The sequence below is a fragment of the Camellia sinensis genome, chromosome 7 (genome assembly GCF_055761805.1).
Source record: "Camellia sinensis isolate YWXY chromosome 7, ASM5576180v1, whole genome shotgun sequence".
Classification (NCBI taxonomy): domain Eukaryota; kingdom Viridiplantae; phylum Streptophyta; class Magnoliopsida; order Ericales; family Theaceae; genus Camellia; species Camellia sinensis.
Window position 1 is genome coordinate 148911737 of NC_138967.1, and position 17739 is coordinate 148929475.

The 17739-nt window shown below is 39.6% G+C and overlaps 2 protein-coding genes and 1 long non-coding RNA gene across 3 annotated transcripts; 2 read left to right on the forward strand and 1 right to left on the reverse strand.

Moving 5' to 3' along the window:
* Positions 1 to 3396: 3396 nt before the first annotated feature.
* On the forward strand, positions 3397 to 4887 carry LOC145796203 (F-box protein CPR1-like). Its single transcript, XM_082881237.1, has 3 exons — positions 3397 to 3963; positions 4027 to 4751; positions 4839 to 4887. Exons 1-3 carry the CDS (start codon positions 3397 to 3399, stop codon positions 4885 to 4887), a joined length of 1341 nt encoding a protein of 446 aa, XP_082737363.1.
* Positions 4888 to 8185: 3298 nt separating this feature from the next.
* Positions 8186 to 9897, forward strand: LOC145795376 (uncharacterized). The gene is made up of 3 exons (XR_014336179.1): positions 8186 to 9223; positions 9333 to 9387; positions 9711 to 9897. It is a non-coding gene; the product is annotated as an uncharacterized LOC145795376 (long non-coding RNA).
* Positions 9898 to 13573: 3676 nt separating this feature from the next.
* LOC145796204 (uncharacterized) lies at positions 13574 to 14830 on the reverse strand. The gene has a single exon (XM_082881238.1). It carries the CDS (start codon positions 14828 to 14830, stop codon positions 13574 to 13576), a length of 1257 nt encoding a protein of 418 aa, XP_082737364.1.
* Positions 14831 to 17739: the final 2909 nt, after the last annotated feature.

A 17739-nucleotide genomic window follows, 5' to 3' on the forward strand; every position in this document is an offset into this window, starting at 1 on the left:
CCATCAAAATGCAAAATTGGTCAAAGGTATAAACAATTCTTTTGTTGCTTTGATTGCGAAGAATGAGAACCCCTCTGGATTGAACGATTATCGTCCTATTAGTCTCATTGGCTCTTTGTATAAAATATTGGCAAAAGTATTAGCTAACAGAATCAAAACTGTGATGCCTAAAATCATTAGTGTTGCACAATCAGCATTCATTGGGGGCAGAAACATCTTAGATGGGGTGTTGATAGCCAATGAGATAGTGGATGGCTGGAAGAAGAATCGTAAGAGTGGCATTATCCTAAAGTTAGACTTTGAAAGAGCTTATGATTCAATCAATTGGAATTTCTTATTTACCATGCTTTCAAATTTTGGTTTTGGGGTTAAATGGATTAGTTAGATGAGGGAGTGTGTCTCAACAGCCAGAGTTTCTATTTTGGTAAATGGTTCGCCAACATCAGAATTTAGCCCGCAAAGAGGTCTCAGGCAAGGCGACCCTCTATCCCCCTTCCTTTTCAACATTGTGGCTGAGGGCCTGAATATCCTGCTGGAAAGAGCAAAACAGCTGGGGTTGATAAGAGGGGCAGCAGTTGGTTCAAGTGCCTTTAGGATCTCTCACCTGCAATTCGCGGACGACTCAATTCTATTTTGTGAAGCTCATTGGGGGGAGGTCAATAACTTAAAGAGGATTTTGAGATGGTTTGAAGTGTTGTCCGGTCTAAAAATTAACTACCACAAGAGTGTGGTGTGTGGTGTTGGGTTAACAGATGAAGCATCCAAGGAATTTGCTGATAAGTTCAATTGTCTTCACCAAAGTTTGCCCCTAAAGTACTTAGGACTCCCTCTCGGTGCAAGCCCAAGGAGAAAGAGGACTTGGCAGCCGGTGTTAGCCAAATGCAAACAAAGACTTTCCTCTTGGAAGAGAAGATACCTCTCCTTTGCTGGTAGGGTGACTTTGGTTAAATCTGTGTTGTCTAGCTTACCTATCTATTATTTATCTTTGTTCAAAATGCCAGCAGGGGTTGCTAAGGAATTTGTGTCTATTCAATCCAATTTTCTTTGGGGTGGGGATGGCTTTAGAAGGAAAATACATTTGGTCAAATGGAAGGAGATTGCTAAAAGCAAACAGCAGGGGGGTCTTGGGGTTAAAAGGATTAGACTCATGAATGAGTGCCTCTTATTGAAATGGTGGTGGAGGTTTGGGGCTGAACCTAATGCTCTGTGGAAACAGGTGATAGATAACAAATACAATCAGGTGGGTGTAGGGTGGTGTCCAGAACCTGATGATAACCCTAGGATCTCATGTATATGGGCTGACATCTTGGGTGTTGCTAGAACCAGACCGGATCTGGTGGAATTCTTGAAAGAAAACTCTGCTCCAGTGATTGGGGATGGGAAAAACACTCTGTTCTGGCAAGGTACTTGGTGTAATAATGTGAGCTTGATGGAAGTTTTCCCTAGGCTTTACTCCTTGTCTTTAGAAAAGTTTGATTCTGTGTATGCAATGCACTCCAGAAGAAACAGTGGGGTGGAGTGGAACCTCAATTTTAGAAGAGCACTTTTTCAGTGGGAGGTGGAGGATTTGCATAGATTGAAATTGCTGCTGAGTAATGCTCCAACCCTTAGGGAAAGTATGGTCGATGCTTTGCATTGGAAAGCAGACCCATCAGGTAACTTCACTGTGTCCTCTGTTTATAAGTGGTGTGATAATTCGTTTGGTACAGTATGTAAGGTTTCAGATCTGTTATGGAATAATGTTTCTTCACCTAGAGCTCAATTTTTTGGTTGGTTGGCATGGAAAGGAAGGCTAAAGACCTCCAGTTTTTTGCAACGAATTAGAGTGCTCTCAGATGAGGCCAATGTGAGTTGCACTTTCTGCAATGAAGAAGTGGAAAGTGTAAATCATGTGCTTCTTCTTTGCCCTTTTGCTTGGAAGGTTTGGGCACATATGCTAAATTGGTGGGGTTTGCAGTGGGTTCAACCTGGTACAGTGCTCAGTCTTTTTGATTGGTGGGTTGGTACAAGGCTGAATAAACAAGAGAGGGTGATTTGGAAGGCCATGCCTCTGGCCGTGATTTGGTCCATCTGGAAATTAAGAAATGATTGTATCTTTAATGGCATTCACCCAAATTTTGAGGAGTTGTGTGAGGTCATTAAAGTGCGAGTTGCGTTGTGGTGCAAAGATGCTGGCTCTTTCTACTCAGGTTATTCAGTAACTGATTTTGTGAATAATCTGCAACAGGTAAGGTTCTGCATCAGGGGTATTGGTTGAAGTAGGTTTTGGTGTGTGGGCAGCTGGTTTTTACTCAGAGTGAAGCTTGCTGTTGGGAGGGCTGCTGTGATGGGAACTGATGAGGTCTGCTGGGTTGTTTGCTGCTGGGGGAGAATTGGTCTGCATTGGCGAGGTCTGCATTGGCTGGGTTGTTTGTTGAAGTAGGAATTGGTCTGGTCAGGGTGTAGTGATCTGAGTAGGCCTGCTGCTGTCTTGGTGCATGTTTTGGTGATGCTGGACTGATGCAGAGGGAGTTTTGTGTGCAGGTAGTGGGAGTGGTCTGCTACTAAACCAGCAGCTGTGATGGTGCGTGTTGGTGAAAGAGGCAGTGGTCTGATGCTGGACTATTGCAGTATTGAAGTGGCCGTGGTCTGATGCTGGTCTGAATGTTAGTGCTGCTTGGAGTGGGTTGTAGTGGGCTGTAGAATGCTGTATAGCCCAAAAAAAGAGTTATGTTGTCCTACTTCTGGCCTTCTAGTAGCAGGTGTACTCTGTGCTGGCTTCGGGTTGGACTGCTGGGCATGTTGGACTACTTCTGGCCTCCTAGCAGAGGAGATAGTTTGTTCTATTTGGACTACTGGGCATGTTGGTTCTGATCTGTCTTGAACTGCTGGGCATGTTGGTTTTGAACAGCCTTGGGTCTCCTGCAATCTGTTTGTGGGAAGCAAAGCAGGTGAATAGGAGTATATATCCTGTTTTTGTTGAATAGGAGTAAGGTGAATAGGTGAATAGGAGTAAGGTGGGAAACACACTCCAAGTTACAAACCAAAGGACGATCAAGGTTCCTTTGTTGCTGCTATGAGGATGGTTGATCAGAGAGGCTGGTGAATAGGAGTATATATCCTGTTTTTGTTGTTATGTAGTTTGTATGCGCAGTTGGTAGATAGATTGACTGCTTGGTTTGTATTAGGTGTGGTCAGTGCTTTTTTGGGTGAGGTAGTCTTTGGTGTTTGTGGTTGGTTCCTCACCAACTTTTGTGGTTGTGCTAGCATATGATTGGGCGGTCTAATCGGTGCCAACCTAGTTGGGATTGACTGGGTTCGCTATGATGCTTTCTGCACTCCTCCTTCTATCCTTTTTTGATGTAATAGTTTTTCTGTTTCATCAATAAAGTTCATTTTCTTTGCTGATCAAAAAAAATGTCGGACAATCTACCACAAGAAGTGGTGTTTGATATCTTCGCAAGACTACCTGTCAAGTCCCTGTTACAAATGAGGTGTGTATGCAAATCATGGAACTCTCTAATCAATAGTCCCAATTTCATCACATCACACACAAACCAAACTCTTGCAAACAACAACAATGAATTAGTACTACTTAGGCACCACACTGATGGCAAAGATCAGTTCACAGTGCATTGCAATAACAACACATTCAATGAGTGTACAACATTTGATTGCCCATTTACAAATTGGACAAAGTATTATTTGAGGGTAGTGGGTTCGTGTGATGGGTTAGTGTGCTTGTCGTCTCATGATCAAACTACGATTTCATGGAACCCATCAATCAAGAGATGTCTGAATCTTCCAACGCCTCGCATTACATATAAGTCTCACGGTTCTTATACGTTTATCCTTGGATTCGGATTTGATCCCTTGACTAACGATTTTAAGGTGGTGAGACTTGTATATTTTCACAAGAACTTTCGTTACAGGCTTCCAGCAGAGGTCGATGTTTATATGCTTAGCATAGGGACTTGGAGAACTGTTAATACTATTGCCCCATCATATAATTTGATGGAATGCGTTTCCAATGCTTTTGTGAACTAGGCTTGCCACTGGATTGGGTTTGAGGCAATGACGAAGGAAATAAGGCGCTATTTGATACTGTCATTCAACATCAGTACTGAAGTGTTTCATGAGATAAAGCTCCCGGATTGTGTTGCTAATGTGTTCAGACTAATTGCATTGGTTGCAGTGTATGAGGAATCGATTTGTTTGTTCCATTATGATAGGGATTGGGGGTATCCAAGTAAGAATTGTGATATATGGGTGATGAAAGAGTATGGTGTGGTTGAGTCTTGGACTAAATTGTTCACAATTGATTTTGGTATAAGCAAAGCTGTAGGTTTTAGGAAGAATGGTGAATTTTTGGCAAAAGATAGAGAGGGGAAGTTGGTTACATATGATTTCAAGACCGGGCAAATAGTGTATCTTGGAATCCATGGGTTGAAACAATCGTTTCATTTGGAGAATTACATGGAAAGCCTAGTTTTACTTATAGAAGGAAATGAAGTTTTAGAGGAGAAGGCAAAATCTTGTAATGCCCTTGACAAAGGTATAGAAGAAACGTCGGAATTGGGGAGCAGCATTAATCAACAAGGAAGTGGGTCACGCGGTAGGTTCTTTTGTTGTGCAATGCCGGGCTCTCTCACAAAAACTGAGCTTCCTCGACCCTCTTACAGAAACTTGATTGATCGTCCACTTCAATTGGAAAGAAGCCTATCCCAATCAACAATGCTAGAGGAAGCCGAGAATAATAGGAAGTTGAGAAGGTAATTTACTTCCATTTTCAGTTGGTGGTGGTCTCTCTTCCATTCTCAATGTAGAGATATAATTGTCTTTCGACTTGTGATATGCAGATATGTTTGGCTTTTGATATTCATGATCAATGTAAAACTTCAGATATGAGAAGATTTGTTTGTTAGATTGTGGTTATCGGATCTTTATTTAATGTGCTAAGGCTCGATTTCAAAGTTTATAATCTAAAATAAGGTGTGGTTCCAATTTCAATCATTGTAAATTTCAATTTAGTTTCATACTTGCAACTGGAAGGAGGCCACCTTAGACTAGTAATTTGGTGTCACTTTAACCTCGTTGTATTTAAACACAAGTACATGAATGAATTATTGATCTTCCCTATTGTTCATTTAGGCAGGCTATCTTCAATTGCTAGTGTTAGACACTGAGTTGTTTCAAAGAGTAAAAGGAATAATAATTAATAGGGCGTAAAAACCACAAATACCTCCTGAAAATACACTAAACATTTTCATAATATGACACCTCTTGCATTTGGAAGTTGTATTATACACATCTTATTTTATTAAATCACATACAACCTTTTGACATTCAACAAAAATATACTTACACTTCTTAACATTTGGCAAAAGGATCACAGACACCCCATTAATTTAAATAAATACATCGGATAATATTAATTCACTTATTTTTAAATATTTTTATATGTATATATATAAATTACACTATTAGTCCATGTAGTTTAACTGAAATGTCACTTTAATCCTGTAATTTCTCAATTTAAACCTTACATTATTAATTTCGTTGCAATGTGATCTCTCCATCACTTTATCATCATAATTTTAAACGGAGAAAGATCATGTACAAAACTAGAGGGACTAAAATAGAATTCAAAATTACACCAATAGTCCTTGTAGTTTTTTTTTAATTTCACTTTAATCCCTTTAGTTTTACACATGATCATTTCCATTCAAAATATTAACGACACATGATGGAGGGATTATATTGCAACAAATTGAAAATGTAAGATTTAAATTGTTCAAATTGAAATTACGAGAATCAAAATAAAATTTCACTGGAACTAAAAAACCAATGGTGTAATTTATCCAAAATTATTTTTAAAAATATGCTGTGACATTCTCAATATAAAAAAATAAAATTTAACCCTATTGTACTATGAAAATATAATTTAAATAAATTTACGTGATCATTTAAATTAATTTATTTATGTGTATGTTATATATTCGGACATATAAATTATTTTTAAAAAAATTGTGATGTATATAGGACAATAATTTTAACTTTATCATGTTCTAAAAATTTAATTTAAAGAGGGACAAATTATAAATACATTATCTTAGTTTTACTTAAAATAGTAATTGTGTTTTGTGGTTTTACAAATTACATTCCAAATAACTCCTGTCATTAATCAATCATTAAGTCAGTTTCTAATGATATTAGTAATATATTTCAATTAACAATTTTAATAATTGAATTGTTGTATAGGATAGTTAGGAATTTCTTTTTGTTTTCCAATTCTGCTAAATGGCAAAGTCTCTAACAGGGAGATATTGTAATTTTGATAATCACAGTGAACAATATGTATTTTAACCAGACTTCAAGGATGTATTTATATTTTAATTTTAAACAAATATATATAATCTTAACTTATACCTAGATGTCAAGAGTGTATTTTTGCTAAATAACTTAGATTATATATAAAGTATAAGACACATTTATTAATTTTTTAGAGTAATAATGCTTTTATCTAGTAATTCTTTATCTTAGTGGCAATATTCGTGATCACCAAATAAGGGTATTGTTATTCTAAAAAAAATAATAAATCAAATAATGGAAATTATTTTCTTAAAAATAATCAATAAGTATGTCATGTGATTTACATATAACTTGATTTTGTTTAAATCTGGGACAAAATTCTAATGAAAGGTGTGAAGTGGAATAAAATAATAGTTCGATATGGTTAACTATTATGTTTTAAAATTCATGAAAGTAAAGTACAAATGAGCCATAATTTGAAATGAGCGATAGTTTGAAAAGATTTATTGTAATTTATCCTTTAATTAAATATAAGAAATATCAGTGATACAAATAATATTATGGGTAAATTATAAAATACATCCTTTGAAATTTGTTTAAATTATGAATTATCTTATGTGATTTTGACAATTACATTTCGCTTCTTCAAGTGTTTTATTAATAAATTATCAAGTTAATCAATAGTTTTAATGATGCCAGAAATTTATTTCAATTAATAATATAGATAATTTTATTATTGTATAGAAGAGTAGTTAGGAATTTTATTTTTCTATTAATTCTATTAAATAAAAAATTTGACAATAAAATATTTATAATTTTTAAAATCACAGGAGTAATTTATATTTCAAACATATTATATTTTTTCCTAATATTAAAAGGTGTCCTAGGTTTATTGGGGTTTGTGATTTTTACCCTAATAATAACAATAAGCGCAAATTATACTGATGGTCTTTATAATTTATTCCTTATATCATTTTAGTTTAAATATTTTTAATTGACTCTATTTTGATTCTTAAGTAAATTTTGTCTCAATTTGATACAATTGACATTATTGTTTGTATTTTTTACAAAAACATTATCACTAAATTAGTTGATATTGACTCATCGAATTTAGTAAATTTATAATTTTATTCTTAAAAATATGACACATAACATTTATGTGCATATTTTTCATAAAAATATGTTAAAGAATTATAATCAATTGGATTAAATTAAAATAATGTTATAATTTTAAAATTAATCGAATTAAGTGAAATTATAAAAACTAAAATAGCATAAGAGGACTACCACCATAATTTGGGCCAATAATAATAAATCCACAACTATATAGTATTATTTTTTTGAAAAATGTTGAGTGGCCCGAATTTGTGTGGCTCGAATGGCTCAAATGTGTCAAAATAACATCATTTTACATCCAAAACGACGTCGTTTTAGGTGTTTCGAGCCATGAATTTTCAGGCGACCTATCATTGTTGTATTTTTCTTCACTCACACAAACCTGCTCAAGAAGTTGAGAAGAAAAATAGAATTGAAGAAATTTGGTTTCAATATTTTGAATTTAATTTTTTTTAAAAAAAATCATATTTTTTTATAGTAAATTTTTTATTTTTTCGATACACTTAATATAAATATAATTAAAAAGTATAATATTTATGAATTTAAAAAAATCACTAAATATAAAAATTATAAAAAAAATTCAGTATATTTTTGTATTCTTTTGTATTTATTAAATTTTTTAAATACTTCTCTACAAATATTTTACTTTTTTAAGTACATTTATGTTAAATGCATTTAAAACAAAAAAAAAATTACTTAAAATATTAAAAAATCACAAAAAATAAAAAAACAATCCAATTTTTTTATAAAATTTTTTAAAATTTAAACCTAGAAAATTGGATAATGTTGAAGGAGGATTAGATGAGGAAGTCTGGATGGAGATCCGTGCAAGACTGCCAGTGAAGTCTCTGCTTCGATTCAGGTCAGTCTGCAAGTCTTGGGTCTCCTTATCACTAGCCCAATTTTCGTCACCACACACATCAATCAAACATAATCACACCACTGTCCCAAACTACTCATCAACTGCGAATCCCAAAATCAAGATCGCTATAGATCATGTATAGATGACGAAACTTTTGGTGAAGGGTATCTTTTGCTCGAGTCCCCATCTGTGTACTCTGTATTTTCATTCAATTTTGTGGGTTCATGTAATGGGTTATGTTTATTGGAATCTTTATGCCCAGGCAATTTGTTTTTATGGAACCCATCAATTAGAAAAATTGTAAAACTTCCTCCATCATTGACTCCAGTTACTAGTAATGTTCCTAAGCTACCTTCTATAGTTGGAACTGCTGTTGGATTTGGGTTTGATCAGAGAAGTAATGACTACAAAGTTGTGAAAATTGGGTACCTTGTTGATTACAAGAGTGGATTGGATGTTCCGTGGACGGTGGAGATTTACTTCCTTAACACTCATTCTTGGAGGAGATACAATTGTGTTGCTGATTTTTGTAGTGAAACTATTTGTTTCGGTACATTCTCTGCGTTTGCGAATGGGGCAGTTCATTGGATTGCGTTTGTTAGTGGTTTATGGATTTTGAGATTTGATATGGTTGGTGAGGTGTTTAGGGAGATGACATTGCGGAACCATCTAGTTAAATTAAGAGATTCTACAACCATGTATGTTATAGTATTGGGTGAGTCGCTTGCTGTTGTACAACGTGACTATTATTCAAGTTCCCAGACTTTTCAAATATGGGTAATGGAGGAATATGGTGTCAAGGAGTCGTGGACTAATTGATCCACAATCATTCGACTAGAAGAATTTTGGAGCGTAGTGGGTTTGCAGAAGAATGGCGATGTGTTAATGGTTGCAGAGGAAGAGAAGTTGGTTTGGAATGATCCCCAGAGCCAACAAATCAAGAAGCATCTTGGAGTAAATGGCTCTTATCACTCATTTTATGTCTTTACTTACATGTACAGCTTAGTTGCATTAGATGCACCTAATGGAGTCGGGAAAGATAATCCCAATTCTCTTGATGCAGTTGTCAACAAAGAAGCATCAAGGTGAAAGAGTAAGAAGCAGCGAAAGAGAAAGAGGCAAGATCATTATCCCCCACTTGAACTTCAGAATTTGAGCTTAATTGTTATTATTTGTAATTTTGTTCTTCTTAGATTCATGGTGATGATGTGAGCTACATGGATAATATGAACGGCAACCTTGCATCAAACTATTTTTGTTTTTCAGATTGTAACATTATTGTCATAATTGAGTGGGTATATGCATGGATGTTTATATAAAATTTCTTGTTCATTTTAAAGTACCTCGGTGTATCTAAAGATAAGGTCAAGTGGGGTATTGACATTCTGCTCTTAACACCTTGACATTTTCGATATCTCATTTGGGTGTACTACTTTTACAGAGCCGTGGCTGAATCTGGGGATCAGCTACAAGAAAGGAGGAGCATTAAATTAGAAGGTAGGTTTATGTAGATGATTGCCTTTTCACATATTTTCATAATTCTAGGTTGAAATGTACTTCTCTCTTCTGATGTATCTGTGTAAGAATAGTATATGTTGATTGGGAAGATATACTAGTAGAATTTTGTATTGTCGTGTAGCATCTCTGGCTGGAAAACAGCAGAAAGGATTAAATTAAACTATATGAAAATTGTCTATGATGCTATGCCGAAAACATATGTTTCTAATTCTCTTCTACTTTTTTATGCTATTATTTTCTAATAAAGTGTGTTTTGCGCTTGTGTTGTATAATCATGGATAAATTTACTTTGTGAAAAGTAACTTGGGTGGTTTAGTGACTCAAGTACATTCGACTTAGGTGAACGAGTAGGGAGTTGGCAATCTTAATTTCGAAAAATATTTCTACAGTGAAGTTCTAATATCTCAATTAATATAACTGTTCAGTTAACTATTCTGATAATTCCAACTTATTTTCAGTGAACTGGTTTTCATGTTCCCTTAAATGACGAGTATGAGTGAAGAAGATTTACAATGAGATTGTATAGTATATTTGGCAAAGATCTATCATCAAATCCATGTAATGATGGAACCACTGCCTATTTTCTGTTTAAAAAACAAATGTACTCTAAACTTGTTTTTAACAAGAAAACCCTTGGTGGAGGTCATTGAAACTTGCTTATTTTTGCTATTTGCTATCTCAAGGATTATGGTTTTTTACTATAAGGCACATAGTGAGTGAAACCATTTTCTGAAATAGCCAAGAAAATTAATTGGTTACGTTGTGTCGCGTTGCGTGCACCATTGGTTTCCAATGAGTTTTATTTTTTCCATCCTTACAGTTTCTTTGACTTGATTTGGGTGATTACTGGTCTTAAGGTCATTGCATGCCATTTGCACATGCACACACGTAACCAAAAAAAAAAAACTTTTTCTTTGGTGGTTGAAAGGACAGAATTTAGACAATATCAGGTGTATGCAGGGTTTTAAGCCTGTTTCAATGGTCCATCATTCTCTTTATTTCCATAATCTTTGTGTAGAGGAAGAAAAAAGAATGATGGGTGACTACTTGCATTATGATCTCTTTAGTTGATGTCCCTCGCATTACAACCAGTCATATTCTTCAGCGATTCACGCGCATCTGCAAAACATGGTACTTTTAATTCTCTGATCCTAGTTTTGCTGCTGAACACCTTAATCGCTCTCGTGCTAAAACTAGGATCGCTTGCAAGTAGAGGGTTCTTTTCATTGTCCTTTTCTTTTGACTATCTAAACTTAGTATATTGGTGTATACATACTTGATAGTCATAATTACTAATTAGTTTTTTTTTTTTTTTTTTTTTTGATAAATAACCAAACTTTATTAAAAAGCATCAAGATGATACAAATAATACAAATAAGGAAGCCAAAGAGGCGACACAAACAAATGAACTAACAAATCAAATCTTCCACAAATTCAACAAAAGCCAAAACATTCGGATCAACCAATCTAGTCACCCAACCATACAAAATCGTAAAAAGCCGCCGTTCTAACCAAAGGACTGAATGAGACAACCCCTGAAAGACGTGCCTATTTCGCTCCAACCAAACCAACCAAAGAATACAATGCGAAGCAAGCATCCATGCCTTCCGACGTCTCCTACCAACACGGCCCCCTACCCAACTATGCAGAACTGCTTGAACCGACGCCGGCTGCACCCAAGCCAAACCAAAAGTCGCAACAACTAACACCTAAAGGCGAGAAGACACGGGACAATGAATGAACAAATGGTCCACTGACTCCGCAGCACCACAACACAAACAACACCAATTAACCAATATGTGGCCACAACGAATTAAATTATCCAAGGTCAAAACACGGCCCAACATAGCTGTCCACACAAAAAAGGCCACCTTAGATGGCGTACCTGGGACCCAGACACACTTCCAAAGGAAAGCAACCTCCTCCACATGAGTAAGCACATGATAAAAAGAAGAAACGGAAAAAATCCCCTTAGCCCTAGGACAGTCCCAAACCAAAGAGTCATGTCCGTCCTCACCCACTTGCAACTCATATAAAAAAGCCAACAACTCCACCAGCTGACCTTGCTCCCAATCCTGAACATCACGACGCAGGCCGACATTCAAAAAAGTCGAACCCCCCTAGCCAGACCACACAGCACCCACCAACATCTCAGCATCCATGGCAATTCCAAAAATCAAAGGGAACCGCTCTTCTAAAGTAAGATCACCACACCACCGATCGCGCCAAAACCGAACCCTATCCCCTACCCCAACCTTGAGCTTCACCCGCTTCCAAAACTCCTCCCACCCCAACCAGATCCCCTTCTATACGCCAAAACCATGAGAATGCCCTACCCGCTCCGAACACCACCCACCTTGCCCCACACCAAACTTTGCAACCACTACCCTTTGCCAGAAGCTGTCATGCTCTACCACAAACCGGCACAACCATTTACCTAACAAGGCTATATTGAATAAGGCCAGCCTGCGAATCCCCAAACCCCTCTGAACCTTGGGACGACAAATCCGATCCCAGGCCACGAAAGGATAATGGGAACCCTCCCCCCCCCCCCCGGAACCCCACAAGAAATCCCTCTGCAATTTCTCTATCCGTTTGGCTACTGACACCGGGATCACATGGACAAACATAAAATATGTCGGGATGGAAGATAGAACACTCTTAATCAACGTAAGTTTCCCTCCTTTTGACAAATATTGCCGCTTCCAACCTGCCAACCGCCGCTACACACGGTCCACCACCCTATCCCATACCCCTGTGGCCTTAAAAGACGCCCCCAAAGGTAAACCCAAATACGTAACTGGCAAAGTGGCCACCTTACACCCGAGAATAGCTGCCAGTACCAAAATCGTAGCCACCTCCCCCACTGGGATCAGCTCGGACTTTGCTAAGTTCACCCGAAGCCCTGAAACGGCCTCAAAACACAATAACACACATCTCAAATACCCAATTTGATCCACATCCGCATCACAAAAAATAAGAGCATCATCGGCATAGAACAAATGAGAAACCGACAAATTAGCAGGATCCTTTCCCACCGCAAATCCTCGCAACCGACCTCCCTGCACCGCTCTAGATAACAGCCGCCCCAACGCTTCCATCACCAGAATAAACAATAAAGGAGATAAAGGGTCTCCTTGCCGGAGCCCCCTATAAGTAGGAAAGAATCCCTTGGAGACCCATTCACAAGAACTGACATCCGCACAGTAGAAATACGGAATTGGATCCAACGCCTCCACCGAACCCCAAAACCAAGCCTGTCCAACATATATAGTAAAAACTTCCAATTAACATTATCATAAGCCTTCTCAATATCAAGTTTGCAAATAAGGCCCGCCCGCCCTTGATGGATTCGAGAATCCACACATTCATTTGCCACTAAAACTGCACCCAGAATTTGCCGGCCGCCCACAAAAGCATTCTGAGACTCCGAAACCACCTCTTCCAACACACCTCGTAACCTATTAGCCAAGACTTTCGCCAAAAGCTTATACATACTACCCAACAGACTGATTGGACGAAAGTCCCGAATATCCTCCGCTCCACCCTTCTTTGGGATTAAAGCAATAAATGTGGCATTAAGACTACGCTCAAACTCACCAGTCTGATGAAACTGCTCAAACATTGCCATCACATCGGCTTTCACCACCTCCCAGCAATGCTGAAAGAATGCTAAAGTAAAACCATCGGGACTCGGCGCCTTATCCCCAGGCATACTACGCAAAGCCTCCAACACCTTCTCTTCTGAGAACGGGCTCTCCAACCGACAACTAACCGCGTCTGAAATTACATCGAAAGAAACACCATCCAGGCTTGGCCTTCATACCTCCCCTCATCCCGAAACAGGTGCTCATAGAAGCCCACAATTCCGGCCCTAACCGCATCTGAAGAAGACAGCTCCACATCATCTACACGCATACGACTTATCTGATTCACCCTCCGATGGGCATTTGCCACTCGATGAAAAAACTTTGTATTACGATCCCCATCTTTTAACCACAAGCATCTAGATTTTTGCCGAAAACTAATCTCCTCCATACGGGCAATCTGGCCAAACTCCTTACGAACCTCAACACGACGACGAAGATCAGCCGCAGACAAAATCCCCTCAAATTCTTTGACGTCCAATTCCTGTAACACCGCGAACACAGCAGCCTTCTGAGCCTCCAAGCAACCAAACACTTCCTTATTCCATCTCTTCAACTCGGACTTAAGAAGTTTCAATTTCTGTGCCAGACGACAACTAGGCAAACCTGAGAGCACATAACTATCCCACCAGCCCTTAACCCGCTCTAGAAAACCCTCAGACAACAACCACATGTTCTCAAACCGAAACGGCGATGGCCCACTCTGGATACCCCTACTATCCAATAAAACTGGCCAATGATCTGAAACTGGACGATGCAAACGTGTTTGGATCACGTTTGGAAAATGCTCCTCCCAATTCCCTGTGACCAAAAATCTATCAAGCCGAGACATCACCTCACCTCCAGACCATGTAAATGCACCACCCTGCATAGGAAAATCCACTAACTCCGCCTCATCAATGAATGACGAGAACATCTGCATAGAAGCCGTTACCGAAGTTGCCCTCCTCTTCTCCTCCAAACTCCGGACCACATTGAAGTCACCACCGACACACCATGGAACCCCCCACCGAAAGGCAATGTAGTGAAGCTGCTCCCAGAAACCAATCCGCTCCCCTCCATGAACCGGTCCATAAACACCTGTGAATGCCCAACGGAAGTCATCCTCAATACAACGAAAAAGGCAAGAAATGGAATAAGCCCCCACCTCCTCCTCCTCCTTTACTAGCACCCTCTTGTCCCAACAAAGAAGAACTCCCCCAGCCACCCCTTGGGCAGGTAAAAACGTCCAATCCACAAACCGACCTCCCCATAACTCCCGAACCATCTCGACTCCCAAACTCTTCATCTTGGTTTCTTGTAGACAAACCACATCCGCACGCGTAGTTTTTAACAAAGATATGACCATCACCCGTTTTCCCTTATCATTTAAACCACGCACATTCCAAGATAACATTTTTAACCACATTGTAACATCAATGGAGTACCACGACCCTTCCTAGCAACCCGGTCATTCCCACCTTCACTCCAATCATAATTGATAGAACACTCTAATCTTCTTAATTCCCTAACACTCCTCTCATTGTGTTTCAAAGGCGTCACCACTTGGCAATTTGGGGCACTCTCTCTCCAGGAGCCCTCAATAGCAGAAAATAAAGCAAAAGCCTCATGCTCATGAGCCTCAAAAGACAACGCCAAGAAATAACTAACCTCATTAATGCGAGAAAGAACCCACCTTGATACCTCCGCCGAGCTCGGAATAACATCCTCGTGAAAATCCAATACCGGACTAGCAAAGCCCTCCTCAACCACAACATCCGCAACATCTACCGCAGCATCCACCACCTCAGGCTGGACCACCAACGTTAGCCTATCTACCTGCGTGGACCAACAACCTACATCACCATTTCCGTCGGGCTCACAATCTGCCCCACAACTCAGTTCCTGCAAACATGGTTCAACCCCCTCAAATATAGAAAAATTATTCGGGGAAACTGCAACAGAAGACCCAATCGAGTAGGAAGAACCACCGAAATCCTCCGCGACATTCTTCTCCTGAGGTAACCCAGGTTCCGACGACGCGGTCACGGCAGTAAGGGACCGACTGAGTTCTGGAATATTCAGAGAAACCACCACCGGAGATCCAGAGTCTGCGAAAATCGCCACGAAAGCCGTCACCTGAGGTCGCCTAGACTCCGGCGAAGCGTCGAAGGCAGTATTGACCCGGCGAAGCCCCAATCCGTCACGAAAGGAGGCACAAACCCGAGTAAGGGTTGGATTGTTTTGACCCGGGTTGGGTAGAACCGGATCTAACACCACTGGGCCCAAACCACTCCCAGAGGCCTTGAAAGTAACCTCTTCACCAGTTAGGCCCATATCTGGAGGGTGATTGACCTGAGCCCACCTCTGCTGGCCCAAAGAAACATCAACAGAATTATGGGCCTCAGAAAGACACAATTGTGGACCTGGTAAAACCCCTAAAGAGCCCACGACTGAGCTAGCTTGGGTAGTAGGACAAACCCACACCTCTTTACCCTGAAGATCAGCGGGTCGCCCAGATCGCCCAAATCGCTGCTTATACTCGTTGACCCCCACAATCTTCGCACAGCCCCGATTCGTCCGCCGCAGATCTTGTCGTTCCAATCCAAAATCCAAACCACCCTCCTCGTCGCCGGGCAGCACCACAGGCACAACCAACGGCCGGACCTCCACCCAAATTCGTAAGGAAAATGACCACGATCTCCACCGGAGCAAGACAGTCTGCGGCATCTTCTCCAAACCCCTCACACACAAACGAAGAGAACCAAGATCCGCCGATGACTCGTCCGCCTCCAAAAAGCCACCACACTGGTCACCAAGGACTCGATAAACCGCCTTCCCACGAAGATGCAACGGTAAGCCCATCACACGAATCCACTGTCTTGGTCCTGGTAGTGAGTCCATCCCCGAAGCACAGAGGGCCAATGGTGTCCACCAGTCCAACAACAAATCTCGGCCATCAAGAGTCCATCGCCGACGCAACATAATTTCTGCCTCGCGTCTGGAAGAGAAGACAAACAGAAAGGCCTGATCACCAAGGGGACGCACCTCCACCTGCCCCGACGCCGTCCACCAACGACTGACCCATTTTGACATAGCTGCAAAACTCAAGCCTTTGCCCTGCACGCCTCTCAGATGGCCCACCAATGCCTTATCCAGAAGTTTAAACCATTCCCCTTCCAGTACTGAATGTACCGCCTGACCCACTGCCGCCAAACCACGATGTGCCACTGCCATAGGTGTAGAAGTTGGTAGCCCCATCCGCCGCGCACCAACAGGGCGCTTAGCCCAACCATCACCTAATCCGAACCCTTCAATCACCAAAGCCAAATCCCCCCACCCATCTCCAAAGGCAGACACCGAAAAGAACAGCTGAGTCCTCCACTTCCCGTCCGTCACCACTAGCTGGATAGATGACCCACCCTCCTCACCGGAAAGAACAGCTGAGTACTAATTAGTTTGTTAACATTAATGTGCAATATTATTGGTAGCAACTTGCCTATCTGTCTATCAACTCCGCTTTGCTGGTATTGCTTGGGTGGCTAAACATGCCAATACCTTCATTACCTCCTCTGTGCTGCAATGTACACTACCGCACTCATTGTTCACGTTAATTTTTTTCACTAACTATTTTATTTTCTTCTCTCTTCTTCTTCTTCTTCTTCTTCTTCTTCTTCTTCTTCTTCTTCTTCTTTTTTTCAGGGTTAAAGATCTTTACACAGCTCTAGCTTTGACTACAACCACTTTCTACTTTTATTTTCTCCCCCAAATTTTTCACTACTGTTATATATCATTGGTGCAAAAAAGATGGTGAATGGTGGGCATAATCTATCTAGTTTAGCTGCACAATTTAAGATTCCACAGGTGCAGTTTTTGTTCCTTATGATTTGATAGAGAAACAATTGCAATGTTTTGGTAGAGTACATAGATAGTGAGTGACACCTATGCACGTTCTAGTGACACTCCTGCTCTTAATGTATTTTTACAAAAGATGTGTGATTTATAATTTTATACGCCTACCGTTATTTCATTTTTTCATCAAATTTAATATAATTTTAGTTCTTGCCTCTTGGATGTTTAAATTTTAATTCTAGAATGTGGTTCCTCCTACCATTACTTTTTATAGAATATGAACATAGAAATTTAACCTCTAGACCAACGTCTTATTATGTGGCTAGCCTCATCACCATGATGACTTTAAAACTAACACCAATTTACTTCGTAACTACATCACTTTGAATATAACCAATACTAACCAATACCACATTTATTATAACATGGCCACTTTAAATCATAGCTAGAACCACATTTGTCATAACCATGACT

Bases quoted from the DNA above. Each gene is read 5' to 3' on its own strand.
- LOC145796203 (XM_082881237.1), top strand. From the start codon at position 3,397: ATGTCGGACAATCTACCACAAGAAGTGGTGTTTGATATCTTCGCAAGA. The intron at 3,964-4,026 runs GTTAATACTATT...TTTGTGAACTAG, and splicing joins GCATAGGGACTTGGAGAACT to GCTTGCCACTGGATTGGGTT. The intron at 4,752-4,838 runs GTAATTTACTTC...TGTGATATGCAG, and splicing joins AATAATAGGAAGTTGAGAAG to ATATGTTTGGCTTTTGATAT.
- LOC145796204 (XM_082881238.1), bottom strand. From the start codon at position 14,830: ATGTTATCTTGGAATGTGCGTGGTTTAAATGATAAGGGAAAACGGGTG.